The sequence below is a fragment of the Helianthus annuus genome, chromosome 7 (genome assembly GCF_002127325.2).
Source record: "Helianthus annuus cultivar XRQ/B chromosome 7, HanXRQr2.0-SUNRISE, whole genome shotgun sequence".
NCBI classification, from domain to species: domain Eukaryota; kingdom Viridiplantae; phylum Streptophyta; class Magnoliopsida; order Asterales; family Asteraceae; genus Helianthus; species Helianthus annuus.
The window spans coordinates 54709928-54734300 of record NC_035439.2 but is presented as its reverse complement, the minus strand read 5'-3'; the positions used below and the strand labels follow the sequence as shown (position 1 = coordinate 54734300).

At 40.4% G+C, this 24373-nt stretch overlaps 2 protein-coding genes and 1 long non-coding RNA gene across 3 annotated transcripts; 1 reads left to right on the top strand and 2 right to left on the bottom strand.

The window, feature by feature from the left end:
* Positions 1-6201: 6201 nt before the first annotated feature.
* LOC110866403 (uncharacterized mitochondrial protein AtMg00810-like) lies at positions 6202-7527 on the bottom strand. Its single transcript, XM_022115553.1, has one exon. The coding sequence runs from the start codon at positions 7525-7527 to the stop codon at positions 6202-6204; it is 1326 nt and encodes a 441-aa protein (XP_021971245.1).
* Positions 7528-9124: 1597 nt separating this feature from the next.
* On the bottom strand, positions 9125-10179 carry LOC110866404. Its single transcript, XM_022115554.1, has 2 exons — positions 9744-10179; positions 9125-9651 (listed from the first exon to the last, which is right to left on the bottom strand). Exons 1-2 carry the CDS (start codon positions 10177-10179, stop codon positions 9125-9127), a joined length of 963 nt encoding a protein of 320 aa, XP_021971246.1.
* Positions 10180-23789: 13610 nt separating this feature from the next.
* LOC110866168 lies at positions 23790-24139 on the top strand. The gene is made up of 2 exons (XR_002551200.1): positions 23790-23822; positions 23905-24139. It is a non-coding gene; the product is annotated as an uncharacterized LOC110866168 (long non-coding RNA).
* Positions 24140-24373: the final 234 nt, after the last annotated feature.

Sequence of the window (24373 nt, the reverse complement as noted above, 5' to 3'; positions counted from 1 at the left end):
CTAAATGGAACTTAGAATCAACAAGTTCAATGAAATAGTTTTGTATGAAACGCTTGATCATGATCAGCCCAAGCTGCAAGTTGTACCGACGCCACAAGTTGTCGTAGTGATCAAAATAATTCAATAATAGCGGTGACCGAACAAGTTCACCGCGTTTGCAATCAAATGAAAGCGCAATGAAGCAAATCTAAAAATTTGTTTCAAACGACATCATAGGATTTTCAATTGAAAACGAAATATCAAAGAAATATTGTTTTCGATCGAAGATGAAGAAACAATGATTATCGCAAAACATTCGATCGATAATGAAAGAACCGTTAGTAGGTACATCGGAATATGCAATGAATTTGTGTACCATTGTCATAACACACGATTGTGTTAAGATTGCTTTAATATGATAAATCGAAGCGGATTTAATTCATATCAATAAACAAATAATTAAATCCGTGTATGAGATATGTAAACGAGTTTAGCGCAAGCTTCAAATTAGTGAAAATACCACCACAAGGTGTCGAAATCAATAAACGACTTAATGGAGTCGTAGGTCAAACAAGTCTACTACGACTCGAAACAAATGAAACACTTGTTAAGACGAATTCGAATATGATGCTTTCAATACATCATATTGTGTCTCGAATTGAATAAGCGTAATGAACAAGTTCAAACAATTGAACTTGGTTTTGGTGCAAGCCGTCAATAAATACATGTATCGTCAAGAAAACTTTCGGCATGGTCACAACGAAAAACCATGTATGTAACTTGAAAAGAAAAGAAATTTCAAGAAAATGTGTTGACTTGATAACAAAGAAGCCAATAATTACAATAATGCGGGTCATTCCAATCACGAATCAATAATTAGATTTAGCGAAATAATATTTGAACTTTGATGAAACGCTTATTCGAAACGAAACCACATGCGTAACAAACGATGCATGCGTAACATATGAATTTTCAAGAAATGAAGCAAATGAGTATTCGCTATAATGAAAGAAATGATCGTGATACAATGACCATTAAGAGGAGTAGGGATGTGAAAATCTACTCAATAGATGCAAAAGTCGGAATTTCAATAAAAGAAATTTAAGGACTTTACCTGGGGTTTCATGTGATAACCGGTTGTTAGGTGACATTACCATGGAATTTAATTGCGAATCTAAAATATATCGTAAAAATTTAATATTAGTCGACGTTTTCAGTATTTTGTACGGTATCAGTTCGTTGTCGCGTAATATTCAGCAGATTTCCTGTAAATCACCACACGCGCACTGTATAGTCGAATAAACGTTCCTGGGCACTCCAAGGGCCTGGTTAAGTTAATTAGCATCGTAAACACTATTTATTATCGCGTTAATCACCTGTTAATCATGTAATTTAGGGCGTAAAGTACCGGTTGTCACAGGGTTGCGGTTGGGAAGTTGGCGGTTGCGGTTGGAATTGATCAAGTTGAACCGAGTTGTGTTGCATGAATTGTTGGAGTGCTTGGTATTGTTGAATTTGTTGAACTTGGGACATTTGGGAGAAGGCGTTAGGTGATTGTTGGAAACCCGAAAACGTAAATTGTGGAGACACCCACGAAGGATCCATAGTCGGAGTGTAAGCGAGACTCGAAAAAAATTAGGTTGGTTCGGGTTGGGATTGTTTGGGTTGGGGTTGTTTGGGTTGAATGGATTAATGATTGTATAAAAAATGGGAGTGTTTTTTATAAAAATGGATGAGAATGGGAGAAGAATGGGGGAAATATTGAGGAAATGGTATAAAAAATGGATGAAAATGGTATATATTTAAAGTGAAAAAGTTATTTTTTTAATTAAATCTAGCCGTTACCAACGGCTATTATTTTGAAATTGGGCCCGTCGAGTTCGTCTACGGGGAGCCGGAAAGGATGGGACGGAAAGGGGGGCGGTGTGGGGGACCGGCGCCGGGCCTCGCCGGGCCTAAGCCAGCACCCATACCGCTTGGTCTTAGGGAAAAAATAGTAGAACATAAAAGAGATCTTATATTTATTGACTTTCTCTATTTACATGTAAGGCATATGTCAATTCCCCCCATCAATTTAAAACGTCCATAACTTTTTCATACGATATTTATTTTCAAAAAAAGAATCACTATATTTACAAGCGTTTTTTATCTTTAATATGATTATGATATTGCTATATAAAAATAAAATAAAAATCTTCATTTTTACTAGGTTTTCTTTTCATTATGTTAAAGGTTCAGGTCATTGTGTCTTTTAACTTGATTTTGGTCATTACATTTTTACTACGGTTTCTATATATTGTATTATTATCAAAACTTATAATTTAGTGTTAATTTGGGTTCTGGGCATTGCGTTAGTAGAACCTGTAACACAATGAAGATGGAGTTATATTTAGGTTTTCTATACATTGTGTTTCAATTGATGGATATCAATGCTCATGGTTTGCAGTATACATGGAACCAAAAGCCTAAGAGTGGAGTAGGCCTCTTGAAGAAGATCGATAGAATTATGGGTAATGTTGCTTTCTTGGACCAATTTCCTACTGCTTATGCGATGTTTCACCCGTTTCGAGTGTCGGATCACACACCTTGTATTCTTAGAATTCTGGGTACCAATGGTTTTCGGCCAAGACCATTTAAATTTCCTATGGTTTTCGGCCAAGACCATTTAAATTTCCTAATTTTATTGCAACAAAACCTGAATTCAAGGAAACTGTTAAGCTCGAGTGGACGAAAAGAATTGAGGGAGTCACTATGCTTTCGGTTGTAAAGAAACTGAGGAATTTAAAGCCTAAGTTGAGGAAGATCTTATTCAACCAGGGAAATTTGCATGTGAAGGTAAATAATCTGAGAAAGAAGTTAGATGAGCTTCAGGTTCAGGTTGATCGTAATCCGTTGGATGGTCAACTGCGCCAATTGGAAGCTCAGTGTCTTAAAGATTTTCAAGCGGCTCCCTATGATGAGGAATGTTTTCTTAAACAGAAGTCTAAGGTAGAGTGGCTTTGTGCCGGGGATTCGAACACAAAATTCTTTCATAACACTGTGAAAACTCGAAATGCAAGAACCAAAATTTATAGTGTTATGGATCTTATGGGGTCTAGACATGAAGGTGAGGGTGCTGCTGATGCTATGGTCTCGCATTATTCGAATTTTTTGGGTATGGAGGCTCCGGTTGAAACGACTATCTTAGAAAACTTGTTTTCTAATGTGCTTAGCAATGATGTTGCGGAGCATATGATCCGTCAGATTACTCGTGAGGAGGTTAAGACTGCCATGTTTAGTATTGGAGATGACAAGGCCCCAGGGCCTGATGGGTACACATCGGCTTTCTTCAAGCAAGCTTGGGATATTGTCGGTAATGAAGTGACTGATGCGGTTTTACAGTTTTTTGAAAACGGTAAGATTCTAAATCAGATTAATCATACTATTCTTGCTTTACTTCCGAAAAAAGACATTCCGGATTCAGTGTTGGACTATAGGCCAATCTCCTGCTGCAATGTTTTGTATAAATGCATTAGCAAGATTATTACTGATCGTCTGAAAGGTAGTTTAGGTTCTCCTGTCAGCATTAACCAATCAGCTTTTGTGCTGGGACGGAAGATTTCGGATAATATTCTGCTCACTCAGGAATTGATGCATAATTATCACCTTAACAGGGGCCCGGCTAGGTGTGCGTTCAAAATTGACATTCAGAAAGCCTATGATACAGTCAATTGGGAGTTTTTGGAGGATGTTCTGATTCATTTTGGGTTTCATCATAAAATGGTGATGTGGATCATGATTGTGTGTCCACAGTATCTTACTCTCTGTGTATTAATGGTAATCTCCATGGTTATTTCAGGGGCAAACGTGGGTTACGGCAAGGAGATCTAATGTCGCCCTACTTATTCACGCTAGTTATGGAGGTCTTATCGCTTTTGCTTCGACAAGCAGCTAGCATTTCCTATAACTATCATGCTCACTGTGCTAAGGAAAAAAATAATTAATGTGTCATTTTTTGATGATTTATTTATCTTTGTTCATGGTGATGTGGTCTCTGTTAAGAAGATCAAGGAGGCGCTGGAGATTTTTACTAATATTTCTGGTCTCATACCAAGTCCAGCAAAAAGTACGGTTTTTTCTGCAATGTTCCACATTCGATCAGGCAGGAAATTCTTGATATTATGTCGTTTCAGGAGGGTGTTCTTCCGGTCCGTTATCTTGGGGTTCCTCTTATCTCTTCGAGACTTGTATATAAAGATTGTAGGATCCTCATTAAGCATATGGATAAAAAGATTGTTAATTGGGTGACTAAGTCTTTGTCGTTTGCTGGTCATTTGCAGCTTATTAATTCAGTTCTCTCCTCTATGCACATATATTGGGCGTCAGTTTTCATTATCCCAGCTCGGGTTATTATTGAGCTTGAGAAGCGAATTCGTAGGTTTTTTGTGGAATGCAGGTTCAGATGGTAGGATCCGTGCTAAGGTTGCTTGGAAAGATGTGTGTTTGCCTAAACATGAAGGTGGTTTGGGCATTAGAAGTATTTCTGATGTTAATAAATCGCTTATGGCAAACCATATTTGGAGTATTATCACTAAACAGGAGTCTATTTGGGTGCGATGGATTCACGATTACAAGCTTAAAGGTAGAAACTTTTGGGAGGTTCCGTGCAGAGGGAGTATGAGCTGGGGATGGCGAAAGATTTTGTCTATTCGTCATATCATTCGGCCTCACATATGGTCTTCTCTTAAAAGTGGTGTTCAAACTAATGTCTGGAGCGATATGTGGTGCTCGCTAAGTCCGCTTAGTTCATTTATCACTCCAAGGTCCATTGCTAATGTTGGTTTTACGTTATAGTCTACGGTTACGGATGTTATTGATCAGAGTGGAAACTGGAGGTGGCCTCAAGCTTGGCTGGATCTTTTTCCGGTGTTAATCACGATCTCGGTACCTTCTCTTGTTCCTAATGTTGTGGATCGTCTGGTTTGGAAAGACTTGGATGGGAAAATATGTGATTTCCAATCGGCTCAAGTTTGGAATACAATTCGGAATAGGGAGCATCATGCGATGTGGGCTAACATGGTTTGGTTTCCTCCGAGGCATTCGTTTCATTTGTGGCTGGCATTTAGAAATAAATTAAAAACTCAGGATAGATTGGCAGTTTGGGAAGTGGGGAGTCAAATGAATCTGAATCTGATGTGCTGTCCACTGTGCAATTTTGATCATGATAGTCGTGAACACTTGTTTTTCCAATGTTCTTTTGCGGCTCAAGTGTGGGGTAACGTTAAGAACATGGTAAAGTTGGGGAATGTGGATAATACGTGGCCTTCGTTATTGATATGGGTGGAACAACATTCTAGGTCCAAGAAAGTAGATCATGTTGTTTGCAAATTGTTGATTGCTGCTTCTACTTATTACATCTGGCAAGAGAGGAACAGGCTTTTCAAGAATAATAAGAGGAGGTGTCACAAGTTGTTGAAATGATTAAAAGTTCGGTTCGTTTGCGTCTGATGGGGTTCAGATTTCGTGTGGCTTCGGCTAAGGAGAGGATCTTCAAGATTTGGAAGATTGAAGATATCAAAGACAATGTAGCGGATCCGGGCTAGGTTGTTCGTGTCTTGTTGGTCGGTCTTGGTTGTTAGTGTGGTTGTCTTTCTTGTTTAGTTGTTTTGGTTTGGTTGGTGTTGCTTGCTGTCCTAGGCTTGGTATGTCAAGTCTAGTTGGTGTGTCATTTTGACACACCCTTGTACCTATTTGATTCATTTATAAAATTCATCGGGGTAACCCTTTACCCAAAAAAGAGTTTTCTATACATTCTGTTATAAGATCTGGTCGTTGTGTTTAGTCTGCTTGTAAGAGGACATATGCAATAGGATCGATGGATCCTCCCTCCATTCTCCATTCAATATAAAGATACAATTCTCCTCTATTTTGGGAGAGTTACAACTACATTCCATAATATACGAGATAGAGATATTGACTATATATACAAATATTGACTAATGCTATTACACCCCCGCAGTCGAAGCGGGAGGGGACCGGATGCTGAGGCTGGATCTGAAGTCTTCAAAGAGGATCCGAGGGAGGCCTTTTGTAAAGATTTCAGCGACTTGATAACGTGAGGGAACATGTAAGACCCGAACCTGGCCGCGTTGAACTTGTCCCCGACAAATAAATAGCACTAATGTTGTCGCAGTAGACGAGTGTGGCAAGAGACGGTGGACGACGGAGTTCCAAAAGTAAATTTCAAAGCCAACATATTTCTGACACAACGTTGGCAACGGCCCGGTATTCGGCTTCCGCGCTTGACCGAGAAATAGTTGGTTGCCGTTTGGAGGACCACGAGATAAGGTTGTCACCGTAGTAGACACAATAGCCACTAGTCGACCGTCGAGTGTCGGGGCAGCCAGCCCAGTCGGCGTCGGTGTAGGCTACTAGCGAGTTGGAGGTGGTGGGGCCGATTGTTAAACCAAAAGAGGCTGTACCCTTAATGTACCTTATAATTCTTTTCAAAGCGAGCCAATGACCTGTTTTTGGGGCATCCATGTGCATGCAAACTTGCTGTACCGCATAGCTTATGTCTGGACGGGTAAACGTTAGATATTGCAAAGCTCCCGCTAAACTCCGGTAAAGAGTGGGGTCAGAGAAGGCGTCGCCAGACGAGGCACTAAGTTTAGCATTGGTATCGACTGGAGTAGCAACTGGATTACATTGAGTCATGTTTGCCCGTTTAATGATATCGAGTGCATACGCATGTTGGGATAAAAACATGGTGTCTTGGATCCGCGAAACCGATATGCCGAGAAAGAAACTTAACGGGCCAAGATCCTTCATGGCGAATTCACCAGCAAGATTAGCCATCAGACGTTGCCGAAGAAGGTCAGACGAGGTGACTAGAACTATGTCATCAACATAGAGTAGCAAGAAAGCAACGTCGTGTCCATGATGAAATATAAACAGAGAAGCGTCACACCGACTTTGAATAAATCCGACTGTAAGAACATAATCGGTAAAACGTTGGTACCATGCCCGTGGAGCCTGCTTTAACCCATATAACGACTTTTTAAGGCGACAAACGTGGTCCGGGAAATCACGATGTCGAAAGCCCATCGGCTGGTGCATATATACTGTTTCATGAAGATTGCCGTGTAAAAAAGCGTTTGTGACATCTAACTGGTGAACGGACCATGAGTTGGAGAGGGCCAGTGATAAAATAATACGTATGGTAGCCGGTTTTACTACCGGGCTGAATGTATCGCCACAGTCAATGCCCACTTGTTGAAGACGACCGTCACATACTAACCGCGCTTTGTATCGCTCCAAAGTACCATCCGATTTGAACTTGTGTTTAAAGAGCCACATACTTCTAATAATGTGCATGGCCGGATGTCTCGGAACTAATTCCCAAGTCTCGTTTTTAATAAGAGCGTGAAATTCGGTTTCCATGGCGTCATACCATTCGGGAATGGACAAGGCATCGGTGGGTCGTTTGGGTAGGGGGATTATAGTGGAAGCGTGGAGGTTAAGTTTGTGGACGGGCTTAGAGATGCCATCCATGGCTCGAGTCCGCATTATTCGAGCGGGTGGGGTGGGAGGAGAGGGGGGAAGGGTGTTGGGAAGAAGAAGTAGAAGGGCTGAATGGGCTGGCCGTTTGTGGGGAAGGGGATGAGTCCTGGTGGGCCGGGAGTGGGCTGGGTGGGGATTGGACGGGATGGGCAGTAGGCGGGCTGGTGTGAGAAGTATGAGGGGAAGGCTGTGGAGAATGGGCCGAGGGGCTGTGGGCCGAAACGGGAGGGTGAGGTGATGGCTGGTTGAGTTGTGGAGAGTGGGCCGGTGAGGTGTGGGCTGAAGTGGTTGGGCCACTATTGTTCGGCAATGGGTTGGCAGTGGAGGTGCCAACGAGTGGCCATAGGTGTGGTGGGAAGGTGTCTAGCAAGAAGTCATAAGATGGAGAGGGGTGGATGGTGTAGTTTGTGAATGGTTGTAGAGGGAGTAAGAGGGTAACACAAACAACCGAAAACACGAAGGTGGTGGTATGTAGGGGTGCTGAAGTAGAGAAGTTCAGTGGGGGTTTTATTGTGTTGTTTGGTAGGAAGGATGTTTAAGAGATATGTGGCGGTGGCCAAGGCATAATGCCAAAAGGTATTGGGTAAAGACGCATGGGTAAGAAGGGTTCGGATCATATTGTTGATGGTTCTAATTTTTCGTTCGGCTTTCCCGTTTTAAGAAGAGGTGTGGGGACATGATAAGCGGAATACCATACCATGTTGATTAAAATATTGTTGAAAGGCCGAATTGACATATTCTTTGCCATTGTCACATGGAACGTTTTTATTGGTCGTTCAAATTGAGTGCCAATAAGTTTATGAAATTGACAAAACACAGAAAATACTTGGGATTTTTTGGATATAGGGTAGGTCCATAGAAAATCAGTCAAGTCATCAAGGAATAAGATATAGTAACGGTGACCTTGTGAACTAATAATTGGTGACGTCCATAAGTCACTATGAATAACATCAAAAGGTTGTAAAACATGAGTTTGTGAAGTAACAAAAGGTAAGCGAATGCTTTTACCCAGCACACAAGATTCACAAATGTCTTTATTATGTTTAGCAAAATCAATAAAACTAGATTGTTTCGAATAATGTAAAGACGGATGGCCTGGGTGACCGAGACGTTGGTGCCAAAGATGGGAAGATATTGCTGCGAAGGTGGAAGGTGTGCTGGTTGTCCCGGATCCAAACGTGAGAGGGTAAAGATCACCGCTGCTGTTGCACCGGAGGATAGGGATCCGGGTCTTGTAATCCTTCACAAGAAAACCAAAGGGGTCAAATTCAACAGAAACAGAGTTGTCGGTGGTAAACCGACGAACAGATATTAAGTTTTTGATCAGTTTAGGTGCGTATAGGACGTCTTTAAGGATAAGTGGGGGGAAAGGTGGGGGGAAAGGTGGGGGGAGGGTTTGTGTGCCTTGTCCAATGACCGGTATGGTTGAGCCATTACCGACCATGATGTTTTGATTCACGCTATTATTAAAATAAGATTGAAAATTAGTTGACGAGTTTGACATATTACCTGTGGCCCCCGTGTCCATGTATAAAGTAGGGTCCGGTTGATTGAGAGACATGGTATGAAGTGCCTGTTCTATGTCAGTAGGAGCATAGGCGTTCTAAGCCTGAGTGGGCCGTGGACCAAGAAGCCCGTTACCGCCATGATTAGTTGCTGAAGTGGGCCGAGGGGCTGTTGGATATGGGCAGGGAGGAGGCGTCCAGAATGAAGGTTGTTGGGCGGTCCAAGCAGGGGTGGAGAAAGGCTGCTGTGAACCGGACCCGGCCCACTGTTGTTGCGGTGCGGAGTTGGGCCAGGCTGTTTGTTGAGTGGGCCAAGTAGTCGGCTGCTGTGAGTAGTTGTTGTGGCGGCCCCTTCCCCAGGAACCACGTCCCCTTCCACGGCCACGGGAGCGGCCCCTGCCACGATAGCGATCCGGTTCCGGTCTGAATTCAGTGTTGTTTGCCGGGGGCTGAGATTTGGTCGTGTTTGCGTTTAATGCGGTGCCCGCGGTTTGAGCTGTGAGAAGAGCTTGTTCGGCCTTGCGAGTTTCAACGAGCATGATTTTAGACCGAGCTTCATAGAACGATGGCAAAGGGTCCTGTTGCTGAAGAATGGTGGCAATACCTTCGTACTGTTCATTGAGGCCTGCGATTAATTGTAGCACTAATCGTTCATTATCAACCGGACTTCCAACATTAGCCAGTTGGTCGGCTAATACCTTCAGTTGCTGACAGTACGCCGAGACGCTAGAGAATCCGTCAAGGCGTGTGTTGGATTGTGCATGAGGTGAATGGCTCGAGAACTTTTGTTATCTTGAAAAAGGCTTTCGAGTGTCTTCCAAGCATCATACGCAGTGGTATTTGGCTTGAGGATTGTGTGCAAGAGGTCATTCGAGATGGTTGCATAAATCCATTGGAGCACAATGGCATCCAACCGATCCCAAGATTCATCAGGCTCTTTTTCTTTGGCTTTGTCGGCGTCTGTGGATGTTCCAGAGGATGAGGAGGATGCAGCAGGTTTGGGGGAGAGATGATCGATGACGAGGTTAGCCCGACATTGAATCTTAAATAGTTCGGACCAAGAGGCATATTGCCCGGATTCCATCTCGAGCACAACCGGAATCAGGCTCTTGATGTTTGTAACGGTTGCAGCGGGGTGGATCTTGGGCTCCATTAAGGGGATTGGGTGCGACAGGGAGATCGGAAATAGAGGGGAGATCGGCAGAAGGAGAAGCTAGAGAGGGGAGGGAAGATTAGGGTAGGTCTCGTGATACCATGTAAGAGGACATATGCAATAGGATTGATGGATCCTCCCTCCATTCTCCATTCAATATAAAGATACAATTCTCCTCTATTTTGGGAGAGTTACAACTACATTCCATAATATACGAGATAGAGATATTGACCATATATACAAATATTGACTAATGCTATTACTGCTATCCATTGTGTTTTAATATGGTGTCTATTGTGTTTTTGTTTTGTTGTCCAATGTGTTTTAATATGTTGTTTATTGTGTTTTATTATGTTGTTTATTGTATTTTTAGCCTATTGTCTAATGTGTTTTAGTATTTTATTTATTGTGTTTTTTGGCTGTTGTCCGTTATGTTTTAGTCTGCTATCAATTGTGTCTTTTATCTGTTGTCCATTGTGTTTTTTACTTCCTGTCATCAGTTGTGTTTTTAGTATACTTGCCATTCTTTTTTTTAGTTTGATACTCTTTGTGTTTTACGTTATGCCCATTATGTTTTAGTATGTTGTCCATTGTGTTTTATATTTGTTGTCATCAATTATAGTTTTGATTTAGTTTCTATTGTGTTTAGTTTGATATTTATTGTGTTTTACGTTATGTTCATTGTGTAATATGCAACTGTGTTTTTATTTTTTTGAATAATTTAAAAAAAGAAAAAGAAATGACGTACAAGAAAGTTACGGACGTTTAAAAATAGGGAGAAATAACATGTGACTTGCATATTCTTTTTATTTTACTGGACAAAATTATCATTCTCACTAAAATCCTCCTTATACACTTGTCACTCTATACTGACTTCTTACCATTTTTATTTTTAAACCACTTTATAATTCAAGCCATGGTAAGTATTCTCATTTACTATCAATGGGGTGGTGGTTCATTGGCAAAGGCAAAGTTTTTAAAACACCTAAGTTGGGAAGTGGAAAATCTTAGGTTCAAATGCCACAGACGAAAGAGGTTAAAGAAATTTGTCGTTCAAAAAAAAAAGGTATTCGCATTTACTATTGCTGCTTCCAATATGTCATTAAATTTCGATAACGTTTCTCCATCTTTTTATTCAACGAGTTCGTCAATTTATTGTATACCTATTATTTATGTATTAATTTATATCGAAAAGGAAAAGGAAGAGCTAATAGTGTCTTATTAAACAAATTACCAAATAAAAATTCTTAATATTTTTATCGAACGATAAAGAGAACAATCAATCGTAATTAAACTTGTAAACAGTAATTAATTGTGTGAATATATTAGTAATTAAATTGTAAACACTAATTAGTTTTGTGAATATGTTATATACCTAAAAATTAATAATTTATGCATTGACCCAACCCAATTAAACTAATAACTATAAGTAAGGGGTGTGATAAATATACCCAAGATAAAGATTAATAATATACCCAAAAGTCAAATTTAAAAAGGATAGGTGCACGGTATCCTTAGCCACGGAAGGGATCTCCCTTCCCAGTTCATGACCCGACAACGATCACTGGCGGTAAATACCCTTGCCAACTTGACTGGATTGAAGAGCCTGGAGTAATCAAGATTCGAACCCGCGACCTCTACGTAATGGAAGGCCTCAAGAGAAACTAAATGAGTGTCGGTGGCCACTGAGCCAAGACCCAGTGGTTCAAAAGTCAAATTTAGTAATGATTTAGTAATGATTAACTACTTTATTATATTATTTTATTATAAAGTTAAAAGTAATAATTATGTTTTATTATAAAGTCAGAATTAATAATTATGTTTTTTATATTATTTTATTTTATAATACTTTTGTTACTTTATTATAAACAAGAAAGTGAAAAAGTTCATCATAAATAAATAAAAGTTCATCTAATAAAAAAGTAAACGCGCAAACATCTATATATATTCTAAAGTTTAGTTATATGTTCTATTTTAAAACCAAAATTTATGGTTGTTTTAAATGCATCATCCTATAAAAATCCTATTAATTGCATTTAATTTATATTAAATAAATAAGAGATAAGATAAAAAATAAAATAAAATAATTATATATCAATAATCATTAAAATTAATATCATCAATAACACATTATACTAAATAATATATTATAGATAAAGGTAGATTAGTTTAAAGTTAACTTTGATCTTAATTTGTTTTAATAATTGGTTTAAAGATAATTATTCCAAACTTATGATTATTCTATAAAATGATCTTTGACAAGGTAACCATAAATTTAAATTTCGAAGTAACTAATATATTAAAAGTAGCTCAAATATAATTCGTAATAAAAACACAACAATATATTTTCAAAGAAAACATATAATAAAAAAATAGGTAAAGGGATCCAAATGATATCAAATATCAAGAACTTATCCATGATATTAGTATCAGAATTTAATAGATTAAGATATAATTTAAACCGAAAGATCATAACTATCATAAAAATATCATTAAATTAAAGTTAAAAAGTAAAGAAAAGAATTATTATTATAATATTAAAATAATAAAAATATATAAAAAACTATATATATTATTAAAATATTAAAATTACTATTTGTACCGATACCAAACAAGACCGTACCGGTATTTTCGATACCAGTACCGGTTGACACCAAGCTTATCCCACCCCGTGATACTAAAAAATCATTAAATTAAAGTTAAATAGTAAAAAAAAGGAATTATTATTATAATATTAAAATAATAAAAGTATTAAAATAACTATATATATATATATATATATATTCTAATATATTATTAACAAGATTTTGGCTAAATTAATTAGATTATTATAAATAATAATAATAATAATTTACAAATAAAACAACACAATTTGCAACAAAGCAATGCATGAAACACCATATTAATATATAGTATAGTACATTAATGCTAAAACCTAATCTATACTATATTATAAAGCATTTCATAAGGATACCAACCAAATTTAAGTAATTACAATCTTTTATACTTATGGTACAACAACTTAATGATGTTAGTAAGGGGTGAAATGGTCTTTTTACATTAATATTAAAAAATAAAAAAAATAATTATCTATATCTATATCTATCTATCTATACTATATTATAAAGCATTTCATAAGGATACCAACCAAATTTAAGTAATTACAATCTTTTATACTTATGGTACAACAACTTAATGATGTTAGTAAGGGGTGAAATGGTCTTTCTACATTAATATTAAAAAATAAAAAAATAATTAAATGAGAATATAATCACAATTAATTATAATAATACAATAATAAGTTCGGTTCTTAAATGCAATTAATAAACGAAACCTATTGGGATAAACCGCAAAAGCACTCCAAAGGTCCAATTTCAATCAATATGTAATAAATTTGACCGATTAAGGAATCTCCTATCATTGCTATAAATTCACCATTTCACTCAACATCAACTCCTTTGTCTACTATTGTGCGAGTTAGAGTCGAAAAGAAAGAGATAAGAAAGAGATAAGTTGATATGAAATTTATTTATCTTGGTGGAAATGTGTGTTCTTTTATACCCATTTCAACATTTATTCGAAAAAACTTTGGTTTGTTTCTTAAAATATTCAAATGGGATAACAGTTTTCTTTTACATAATCTATGAGTTTATATTGATGTTTTATTATGTTTTTGGTGATTTAGTGGTTTTTTTTTCTGTGACACTCGAGGTTTTTCCGAACGATCACCTTGTAATATTTTGTGTGTATATAAATATTATTAAATGGAAACGTGATTTTTACATGATGTGTGTGATATGTATGTTATATATATATATATATATATGTATGTGAGTCGAGACCATGACTCGCAACCGGGCGGTTGCGAGTGGGCCTCTTGGTTTCGGGTGGCCCTTGGGCCGTAACCGGTTTGGGCCGAAATCCCAAGCCCAACCCGAAAACACCCCTTGTATATATCCAACCTTTCCCTCATTTCTTTCATTTTGCACTACACACAAACACATACACTTCTTATTCTCTCTCAACTAAGAAACCCCAAACACACAACCCATTTCTTCTAACTTTCGGTTCAAGCAAGGCTCTCGGTCAAGAATCTCGGACAAGATCACCATACGGACACTTCATCTTCCCTCACTTTCTTCCTTTGTTTTCGGCTCCTTCTTCACAAACCGGTTAGTGTGTAATAAATGCCTTGTATATGCTTGCTTGAATGATATGTTTATGAAATAGAAAAATGTTTGGTTAGTAGTTTATGCATGATTATTAGGTTGTTTTGTAAAGTTTGTAAATATGTGTTGACATGTTAAAATGGCTAGAAAATGATAGTTAAAAAGTGTTCAATCTATGCTTTATTGTTCTTGCAAAAATAATGATTTTAAACATAAGATGTTCGGCCACAAATACATGTTTCTAGTTCTTGCATGACAATCTTGTTGTAATATGTGATTTTCGGTTCAAAAGGTATGGTTTTGTTTAAGCATGAAAACCCTAGAAACTATGAACATTTGATGAACTAGTTGAAGATGGTTTGAAGATTTAAAATGGCAAAGTTTGATCCAAATTTTATTATAGGCAGATTAGGAAAAGTGTTTGTAGAAACCTTATTGGTAGTTTCCAAATCTGGGTCTGATTTCATATGTACAATTTGGACTGTCATATCTGCATCATCACGTGTGTATGAAAATGACAGTTTACGACTCGCAACCACAGCATTCCGACTCGAGACCACGCAGTTGCGACTCGCAACCATAGCATGACAAGTCGAAACCACACGATTACGACTCGAGACTACGACGGTTGCGACTCGCAACCACAACGTGACAACTCGAGACCACGGTTGCGACTCGCAACCATAACGTGACAAGCCGAAACCTCCTGGTTGCGACTCGAGACCAGCTGGTTGCGAGTGGGCTGTCCATCTTGGTTATTGGGCCATTCTGTGTTAACTTGGACTATCTGTTAACTGGGCTATGTGTTGCTGTGTTCTGTTTGACTGTGTTACTGTTAGGGCCGGCCCAATAACCCCATGATTATTTACTTGTATGCATGTTACGTACTTGTATGTGTTTTACGTGAATGCTTGTACACCGAACCTGACCTATACCGGTAACCATGTTAAGACGTGGTGACCAACGTGATTGACAAGTAACCTAAACCTACCGAGCAACCCAAGGTGAGTTCACAACTTAAAAGCATGCGTCCCGGTGGTTTGGGACACGAGACTAACAACTCTATCCCCTGGTAAAAGGGGATACCATTTACATACCTTCCCTAGTTATTGGGAACAAAACTTACTTTTCCTTCCCGGGTATTGGGAAACCTTTTGGTTAATTACTGTTTATACGGATTGCAACTAACGGCACTAAACGAAACTCTATCACTCAAGTCCCTACTACAAATACCGATTAGTCGCCGGGATCAGGCGAACGGGTTATTAGTTGATAGCGCTATTTAGGTGTTTACCAGCCTCACACCGTGCCCTGGTTTGGGATCGGTCGTGAACTAATGTACTCAGAAATCCGTCAATGATGATAGAACATTGACATCGGGGCATCCTGCGGATACGCAACGGTTACCTAGTGTTCGGTATTGGAAAAACAGTTTAGTCGCTAACTTTTGGGGTAGCTCCCCAGGGCATGTATAAACGGATAAATTAACCGGTGAAACAAAGTTTTTGGTAATTAAAACTGGACAACTAGTGAACTCACTCAGCATTATTGTTGACCCCCTTACTGCATGCTTTGCAGGTAACCAGTGACGAAGGAGCTTGCAGCTTGGGAACGTGTAGTGTCTGTTCACCCTTGTGTCGGGTGTTACCTTATTTTGAATCATGAACTTTGTTTTAAACTACCTTACTTATGCTTCCGCTACTTATTACTGTTTTGAACTTAAAACTTTAAACTCTGAACTTAATGTTTGCTAAGCTTATGAATAGTAAGTATTACTTTTGTTATCGACTTAAGTATTCGGTATAATTGGTGGCTGGATCCTGGTCAGTCACGCCCCCGAAGCGGGTGTTATCCGCAGGTGGATTTTGGGGGTGTGACAGATTGGTATCAGAGCCATTGGTTATAGTGAACTTGGTTTTAAAAAGGGGAAAAATCTTTTTGGAGAAAACCAGACTATAACCCGTGACTCGCAACGACACTACACTCCAAGTGCAAGGCTCGACACATTTGACCTCATAGCTCGGACCAGTGTTTACTTGTTGCTTACTTTATGTTTCCTGTTATGCTATACGTACTAGTGTGCCTAAACTAGATAGATACACCTCTCTCTTCTATCTCATTCTCGCTACATTACGACATCACACTCATACTGTGTTCTCTGGTTATGAAGACAATGAGTGGACGCGGAAGGGGAAACATTAACATGACACAGGCTCAGTTCACTAACCTGCTCAACACCGTGGCTGCAGCTTTCGCAGCTCACCCTATAGGTAAGCTCGTTGTTTTAGGATGTTTAGATCCTACCGCCACATCGACTTTTCGCCTCTAAACCTATACGCTTCGCTTCTCACGAACAGGTCAGCATGCACCTGCGCAACCACCAGTGTGTACTTTCAAAACTTTCATGGATTGCAAGCCTCTCCCTTTCAACGGCACTGAGGGTGCCATAGGTCTTCTGCATTGGATTGAGAAAATTGAAGCTGTTTTTGCTGTTTGCGAGTGTCCCCCTGCAAATTGGGTGAAATTTGCTACTGCTACGCTTGAAGGAAGCGCGCTTTCTTGGTGGAAGGCGCAGATTCAGATGTTTGGGTTGGAAACTGCAAATGCTACGGCATGGGAGGATTTCAAGGATATGATTAAGGAGGAATACTGTCACCGGGATGACATCCACAAGCTTGAGAATGAGTACTATGAGCTCAAGATGGTTGGGTCGGAAATTGAAACTTACACCAAGCTGTCTAATGACTATGCTGCTCTTTGCCCAAACATGTCTCGACCAATGTATCGAAGAATCGAACTGTACATCAAGGGTTTGGCTCCAGAAATTTTAAGCCATGTCACTTCAGCCAACCACACTACCATTCAGCCGATTGTTCGACTTGCTCACAAACTTACTGATCAGGCTGTAGAGGAGGGCAGGTTGCCCAAAAGGATCAGTGCTACTGTCGGAACTTCTAGTGACAGCAAGCGTAAGTGGGAAGGAAGTCAAAGCAAGGATGCTAACCCCACTCAGGCCCCAGCACAACAAAGGAAAACCGAAAACAACAAAGGCACCCAGCAACAGGGTGGCTACCGGGGAAGCTACCCAAAGTGCAACAAGTGTAACAGACACCATAATGGGGCGTGTAACAAGGGCCAGTGTCAGCGATGCCACAAGATGGGGCACGAAGCCAAGGATTGTAGAAGTCAGTTCCCAGCTAGACAGAATCAGCAACAATCCCAACAGCAACAGCAGCAGGGAAACAACCGGGCATGTTTTAAGTGTGGAGCTGAGGGGCACTTTAAGAAAGATTGCCCTGAACAGAATCAGAATCGCAACAACAATCAGGGAGCTGGAAACAACAATCAGAACAACAATGCTGGGAATGGTGCTAGAGGAAGGGCATTCGTGATTGGAGCTGGTGAAGCAAGGAATGACCCCAATGTCGTGGCGGGTAAGTTCCTACTCGATGATCGTTATGTTTCTGTGTTATTTGATTCCGGTGCCGATGCTAGTTATGTATCCCTACGTATTAGTAAGAAGCTTAAGCGTCCGCTTTCGTTACTAAGTTCTCCTCACATCGTCGAGTTAGCTAATGGTAGAAACATCGAGGCCTCACATGTTGTCAAGGGCTGCAAACTAGAGTTGTCTGGTCAGACATTTAGTATCGACCTTTTCCCTGTTACTCTTGGAAGCTTCGACGTCGTTATTGGTATGGATTGGTTATCCAAGCATCGCGCTGAGATCCTCTGTCAAGAGAAAGCAGTTCGTTTTCCTCGCCGTTCTGGCAAACCCCTCATTGTACAAGGTGGCAAAAGTGGAGAAATCTCCGGCGTTATCTCGTTCTTGAAAGCCCAGAAGTGTCTACGAAAAGGACACACCGCTATCTTAGCACTCGTCACCAACACGCAGGAAAAGGAGAAGAGGATTGAAGACTTTCCAGTAGTGCGTGACTACCTCGAGGTATTTCCTGAGGAATTACCTGGACTCCCTCCCCATCGTCAGGTCGAATTCCAAATCGAGCTAGCTCCCGGAGCAGCGCCTATAGCTCGTGCACCTTACCGTCTAGCCCCCGCAGAATTGAAGGAACTCTCGACGCAACTACAAGAACTATTGGATAAAGGATTTATCCGTCCTAGTTCATCACCCTGGGGAGCACCGGTACTCTTTGTTAAGAAGAAGGATGGCACGTTCCGAATGTGCATCGACTATCGTGAGCTGAACAAGGTTACCATCAAGAATCGTTACCCTCTCCCTCGAATCGACGACCTATTCGATCAATTGCAAGGATCAAGCTACTATTCTAAGATTGACCTGCGATCAGGCTACCATCAGTTAAGGGTCCGTAATGAAGACATCTCCAAAACTGCATTCAGAACTCGTTATGGTCATTATGAATTCCTCGTTATGCCCTTCGGAATGACCAACGCCCCTGCAGTGTTCATGGATCTCATGAACCGGGTATGCAAACCCTACCTCGACAAATTTGTGATCGTGTTTATAGACGACATCTTGATCTACTCGAAAAGTCAGGAAGAGCATGAACAGCACCTACGCCTTATCCTCGAACTCCTTCGCAATGAGCAACTGTATGCCAAGTTTTCGAAATGCGACTTCTGGCTTCGAGAAGTCCATTTCCTTGGGCACGTGGTTAACAAGGACGGAATCCACGTCGACCCTGCAAAAGTCGACTCTATAAAGAATTGGCCTACCCCTAAGACTCCCACTGAAGTTCGCCAATTCTTGGGATTGGCAGGTTACTACCGCAGATTCATTCAGGGATTCTCAAAGATTGCACAACCCCTCACTACGCTCACTCAGAAAGGCGTCACCTACAAGTGGAATGAAGCACAGGAATCTGCTTTTCAGAGGCTTAAGGATAACCTCTGCAGTGCTCCTATTCTCTCGTTACCTGAAGGAACGGACGACTTTGTGGTTTACTATGATGCGTCTATTCATGGACTCGGTTGTGTGTTGATGCAACGCGAGAAAGTTATTGCCTATGCATCCCGACAACTCAAGACACACGAAAGGAACTACACTACGCATGACTTGGAACTAGGAGCAGTGATATTTGCGCTTAAGATATGGAGACATTACCTGTACGGTACCAAGTGCACCATTTACACCGATCACAGGAGTCTCGAGCATATCTTCAAGCAGAAGGAATTAAACATGCGACAACGCCGATGGGTCGAACTTCTGAACGATTACGAATGCGCCATCAAGTATCATCCGGGCAAGGCCAATGTTGTGGCAGACGCCCTCAGCCGGAAGGACACTATACCAAAGCGCGTGCGAGCATTACAACTTACCATCCAATCTAACCTCCCTACCCAGATTCGAAATGCTCAGATTGAAGCTCTGAAACCAGAAAACATCAGGGCAGAGTCCCTGCGAGGGTCGAGGCAGCGACTAGAACAGAAAGAAGACGGCGCCTACTATGTGGCAGGACGCATTTGGGTCCCACTTTACGGAGATCTACGAGAGCTTGTGATGGACGAAGCCCATAAGTCCCGTTATTCAGTACATCCTGGTGCAGATAAGATGTACCACGACTTAAGGACCACTTACTGGTGGCCTGGCATGAAAGCCCACATAGCAGCCTATGTTGGCAAATGTTTGACCTGCGCAAGAGTCAAGATCGAGTATCAGAAACCAGCAGGTCTACTGCAGCAACCGGAAATCCCGAAGTGGAAATGGGAGCAGATTTCCATGGATTTTGTTACAGGGCTACCTAAATCTCAACGCGGGAATGACACTATTTGGGTGATAGTAGATCGATTGACTAAGTCTGCACACTTTCTGGCCATTAAGGAAACAGACAAGTTCTCAACCTTAGCAGAAATCTATTTAAAGGAAGTAGTCTCCAGGCATGGGGTGCCAACTTCTATTATTTCCGACCGAGACGCTCGTTTTACTTCCGAATTGTGGCAAGCTATGCACAAATCCTTTGGCTCACGTTTGGACATGAGCACCGCTTATCACCCGCAAACGGATGGGCAGTCTGAACGCACCATCCAAACCCTGGAAGACATGCTTAGAGCATGTGTGATCGATTTTGGCAAGAACTGGGAGAAGCATCTGCCGCTGGTGGAATTCTCCTACAATAACAGCTATCACACTAGTATTCAGGCGGCACCTTTTGAGGCATTGTACGGTCGTAAATGCCGATCACCTCTTTGCTGGGCGGAAGTAGGTGACAGTCAACTCACAGGCCCAGAACTGGTGGTGGATACAACGGAAAAGATTTCCCAGATCAGGCAACGCATGGCGGCAGCTCGTGACCGTCAGAAAAGCTACGCTGATAAGCGTAGGAAACCGTTAGAATTCCAGGTCGGGGACCGGGTCCTACTTAAAGTCTCACCCTGGAAGGGTGTGGTCCGTTTCGGTAAACGGGGCAAGCTGAATCCACGGTATGTTGGACCATTCGAAATTACCGAGAAAATCGGTAAGGTAGCTTATAGATTGAACCTGCCTGCAGAGCTGAGTGCAGTGCACAACGTTTTTCACGTATCTAACCTAAAGAAGTGTTTGACGGATGAAACACTTGTGATTCCTTTTAAGGAACTGACGATTGATGAACAGCTACACTTTACTGAGGAACCGATTGAGATCACGGATCGAGAAATCAAAACCCTCAAACGTAGCCAGATACCCCTTGTGCGAGTTCGTTGGAACTCACGACGCGGCCCAGAGTTTACCTGGGAGCGGGAGGACCAGATGAAGTCCAAGTATCCCCAGTTGTTCCCAAACGAAAACCCCAGCACTGAAGCTACAACCAAATTTCGGGACGAAATTCCAAACTAACGAGGGGATGATGTGACACCCCGTTAAAACACGCTAGCTTGGCAGTGGCTGCTTCAACTTTCGGGACGAAAGTTCTTAAAACTTGGGGATAATGTGACACTCGAGGTTTTTCCGAACGATCACCTTGTAATATTTTGTGTGTATATAAATATTATTAAATGGAAACGTGATTTTTACATGATGTGTGTGATATGTATGTTATATATATATATATATGTATGTGAGTCGAGACCATGACTCGCAACCGGGCGGTTGCGAGTGGGCCTCTTGGTTTCGGGTGGCCCTTGGGCCGTAACCGGTTTGGGCCGAAATCCCAAGCCCAACCCGAAAACACCCCTTGTATATATCCAACCTTTCCCTCATTTCTTTCATTTTGCACTACACACAAACACATACACTTCTTATTCTCTCTCAACTAAGAAACCCCAAACACACAACCCATTTCTTCTAACTTTCGGTTCAAGCAAGGCTCTCGATCAAGAATCTCGGACAAGATCACCATACGGACACTTCATCTTCCCTCACTTTCTTCCTTTGTTTTCGGCTCCTTCTTCACAAACCGGTTAGTGTGTAATAAATGCCTTGTATATGCTTGCTTGAATGATATGTTTATGAAATAGAAAAATGTTTGGTTAGTAGTTTATGCATGATTATTAGGTTGTTTTGTAAAGTTTGTAAATATGTGTTGACATGTTAAAATGGCTAGAAAATGATAGTTAAAAAGTGTTCAATCTATGCTTTATTGTTCTTGCAAAAATAATGATTTTAAACATAAGATGTTCGGCCACAAATACATGTTTCTAGTTCTTGCATGACAATCTTGTTGTAATATGTGATTTTCGGTTCAAAAGGTATGGTTTTGTTTAAGCATGAAAACCCTAGAAACTATGAACATTTGATGAACTAGTTGAAGATGGTTTGAAGATTTAAAATGGCAAAGTTTGATCCAAATTTTATTATAGGCAGATTAGGAAAAGTGTTTGTAGAAACCTTATTGGTAGTTTCCAAATCTGGGTCTGATTTCATATGTACAATTTGGACTGTCATATCTGCATCATCACGTGTGTATGAAAATGACAGTTTACGACTCGCAACCACAGCATTCCGACTCGAGACCACGCAGTTGCGACTCGCAACCATAGCATGACAAGTCGAAACCACACGATTACGACTCGAGACTACGACGGTTGCGACTCGCAACCACAACGTGACAACTCGAGACCACGGTTGCGACTCGCAACCATAACGTGACAAGCCGAAACCTCCTGGTTGCGACTCGAGACCAGCTGGTTGCGAGTGGGCTGTCCATCTTGGTTATTGGGCCATTCTGTGTTAACTTGGACTATCTGTTAACTGGGCTATGTGTTGCTGTGTTCTGTTTGACTGTGTTACTGTTAGGGCCGGCCCAATAACCCCATGACTATTTACTTGTATGCATGTTACGTACTTGTATGTGTTTTACGTGAATGCTTGTACACCGAACCTGACCTATACCGGTAACCATGTTAGGACGTGGTGACCAACGTGATTGACAAGTAACCTAAACCTACCGAGCAACCCAAGGTGAGTTCACAACTTAAAAGCATGCGTCCCGGTGGTTTGGGACACGAGACTAACAACTCTATCCCCTGGTAAAAGGGGATACCATTTACATACCTTCCCTAGTTATTGGGAACAAAACTTACTTTTCCTTCCCGGGTATTGGGAAACCTTTTGGTTAATTACTGTTTATACGGATTGCAACTAACGGCACTAAACGAAACTCTATCACTCAAGTCCCTACTACAAATACCGATTAGTCGCCGGGATCAGGCGAACGGGTTATTAGTTGATAGCGCTATTTAGGTGTTTACCAGCCTCACACCGTGCCCTGGTTTGGGATCGGTCGTGAACTAATGTACTCAGAAATCCGTCAATGATGATAGAACATTGACATCGGGGCATCCTGCGGATACGCAACGGTTACCTAGTGTTCGGTATTGGAAAAACAGTTTAGTCGCTAACTTTTGGGGTAGCTCCCCAGGGCATGTATAAACGGATAAATTAACCGGTGAAACAAAGTTTTTGGTAATTAAAACTGGACAACTAGTGAACTCACTCAGCATTATTGTTGACCTCCTTACTGCATGCTTTGCAGGTAACCAGTGACGAAGGAGCTTGCAGCTTGGGAACGTGTAGTGTCTGTTCACCCTTGTGTCGGGTGTTACCTTATTTTGAATCATGAACTTTGTTTTAAACTACCTTACTTATGCTTCCGCTACTTATTACTGTTTTGAACTTAAAACTTTAAACTCTGAACTTAATGTTTGCTAAGCTTATGAATAGTAAGTATTACTTTTGTTATCGACTTAAGTATTCGGTATAATTGGTGGCTGGATCCTGGTCAGTCACGCCCCCGAAGCGGGTGTTATCCGCAGGTGGATTTTGGGGGTGTGACATTTTCAAATTATGATTTTATATTACATATAAAGTATACACACAGGTTATTGGATACAAAAAGACAGACACTTCATACTTCATCAAGGTACCCTTGCATGACTATAGTATCTGGAACCATTTACCAATGTATTGTTTAATTGTTCATAAATTTATAGTCTTTTTCCTTTTTGCAGCTTCATGTATATGGAGGTGTAAAAGGGTGGGTACGAGAGTCATTTGGAGATAGACATTTATTTGGCCTATTGGTATTTCCTTTTTTAATTTCTACTTTACTATTTTTTTTAAACATATGATGCTTTTGTGTGATTTAATTGATACTATATATAGGCAATATAGATGCAGAGGAAATATTTGAGGAGGTATTGTTTGACAGGATTGGGCAGCAAACTTTAAGGGCTCGGATGTTTTCAACCCGCGCAAAAGATTTAAATTGATTGCGTTTATCTATACTATCGTATAAAGCATTTCACAAGGGTTCCAACCAAATTTAAATAATTGCAACATATTATGCTTATAGTACAACAACTCAATGAAGTTAGTAAAGGGAATTAGTCTTTCTACATGAGTATAAATTGATAAATACAATTAAATTGATAACTTTATAAATTAAGTATTGTTAAATACTTGATAAAGAATTAAATCATTTGACTTAGTTGAACATCATCACCTTCCTCATATTTACATTGCTTTTCCATTTCAAGTTCTCCGTAACCGATTACTTGATTGAATTTTATAATTAAGTCATTATTATTTGGTTTAGTAATTGCTAAACATCATACAAATAAGGTTACAACCT

Bases quoted from the DNA above. Each gene is read 5' to 3' on its own strand.
- LOC110866403 (XM_022115553.1), bottom strand. From the start codon at position 7,527: ATGCGGACTCGAGCCATGGATGGCATCTCTAAGCCCGTCCACAAACTT.
- LOC110866404 (XM_022115554.1), bottom strand. From the start codon at position 10,179: ATGGAGCCCAAGATCCACCCCGCTGCAACCGTTACAAACATCAAGAGC. The intron at 9,652-9,743 runs GTACTGTCAGCA...AATTAATCGCAG, and splicing joins GGATTCTCTAGCGTCTCGGC to GCCTCAATGAACAGTACGAA.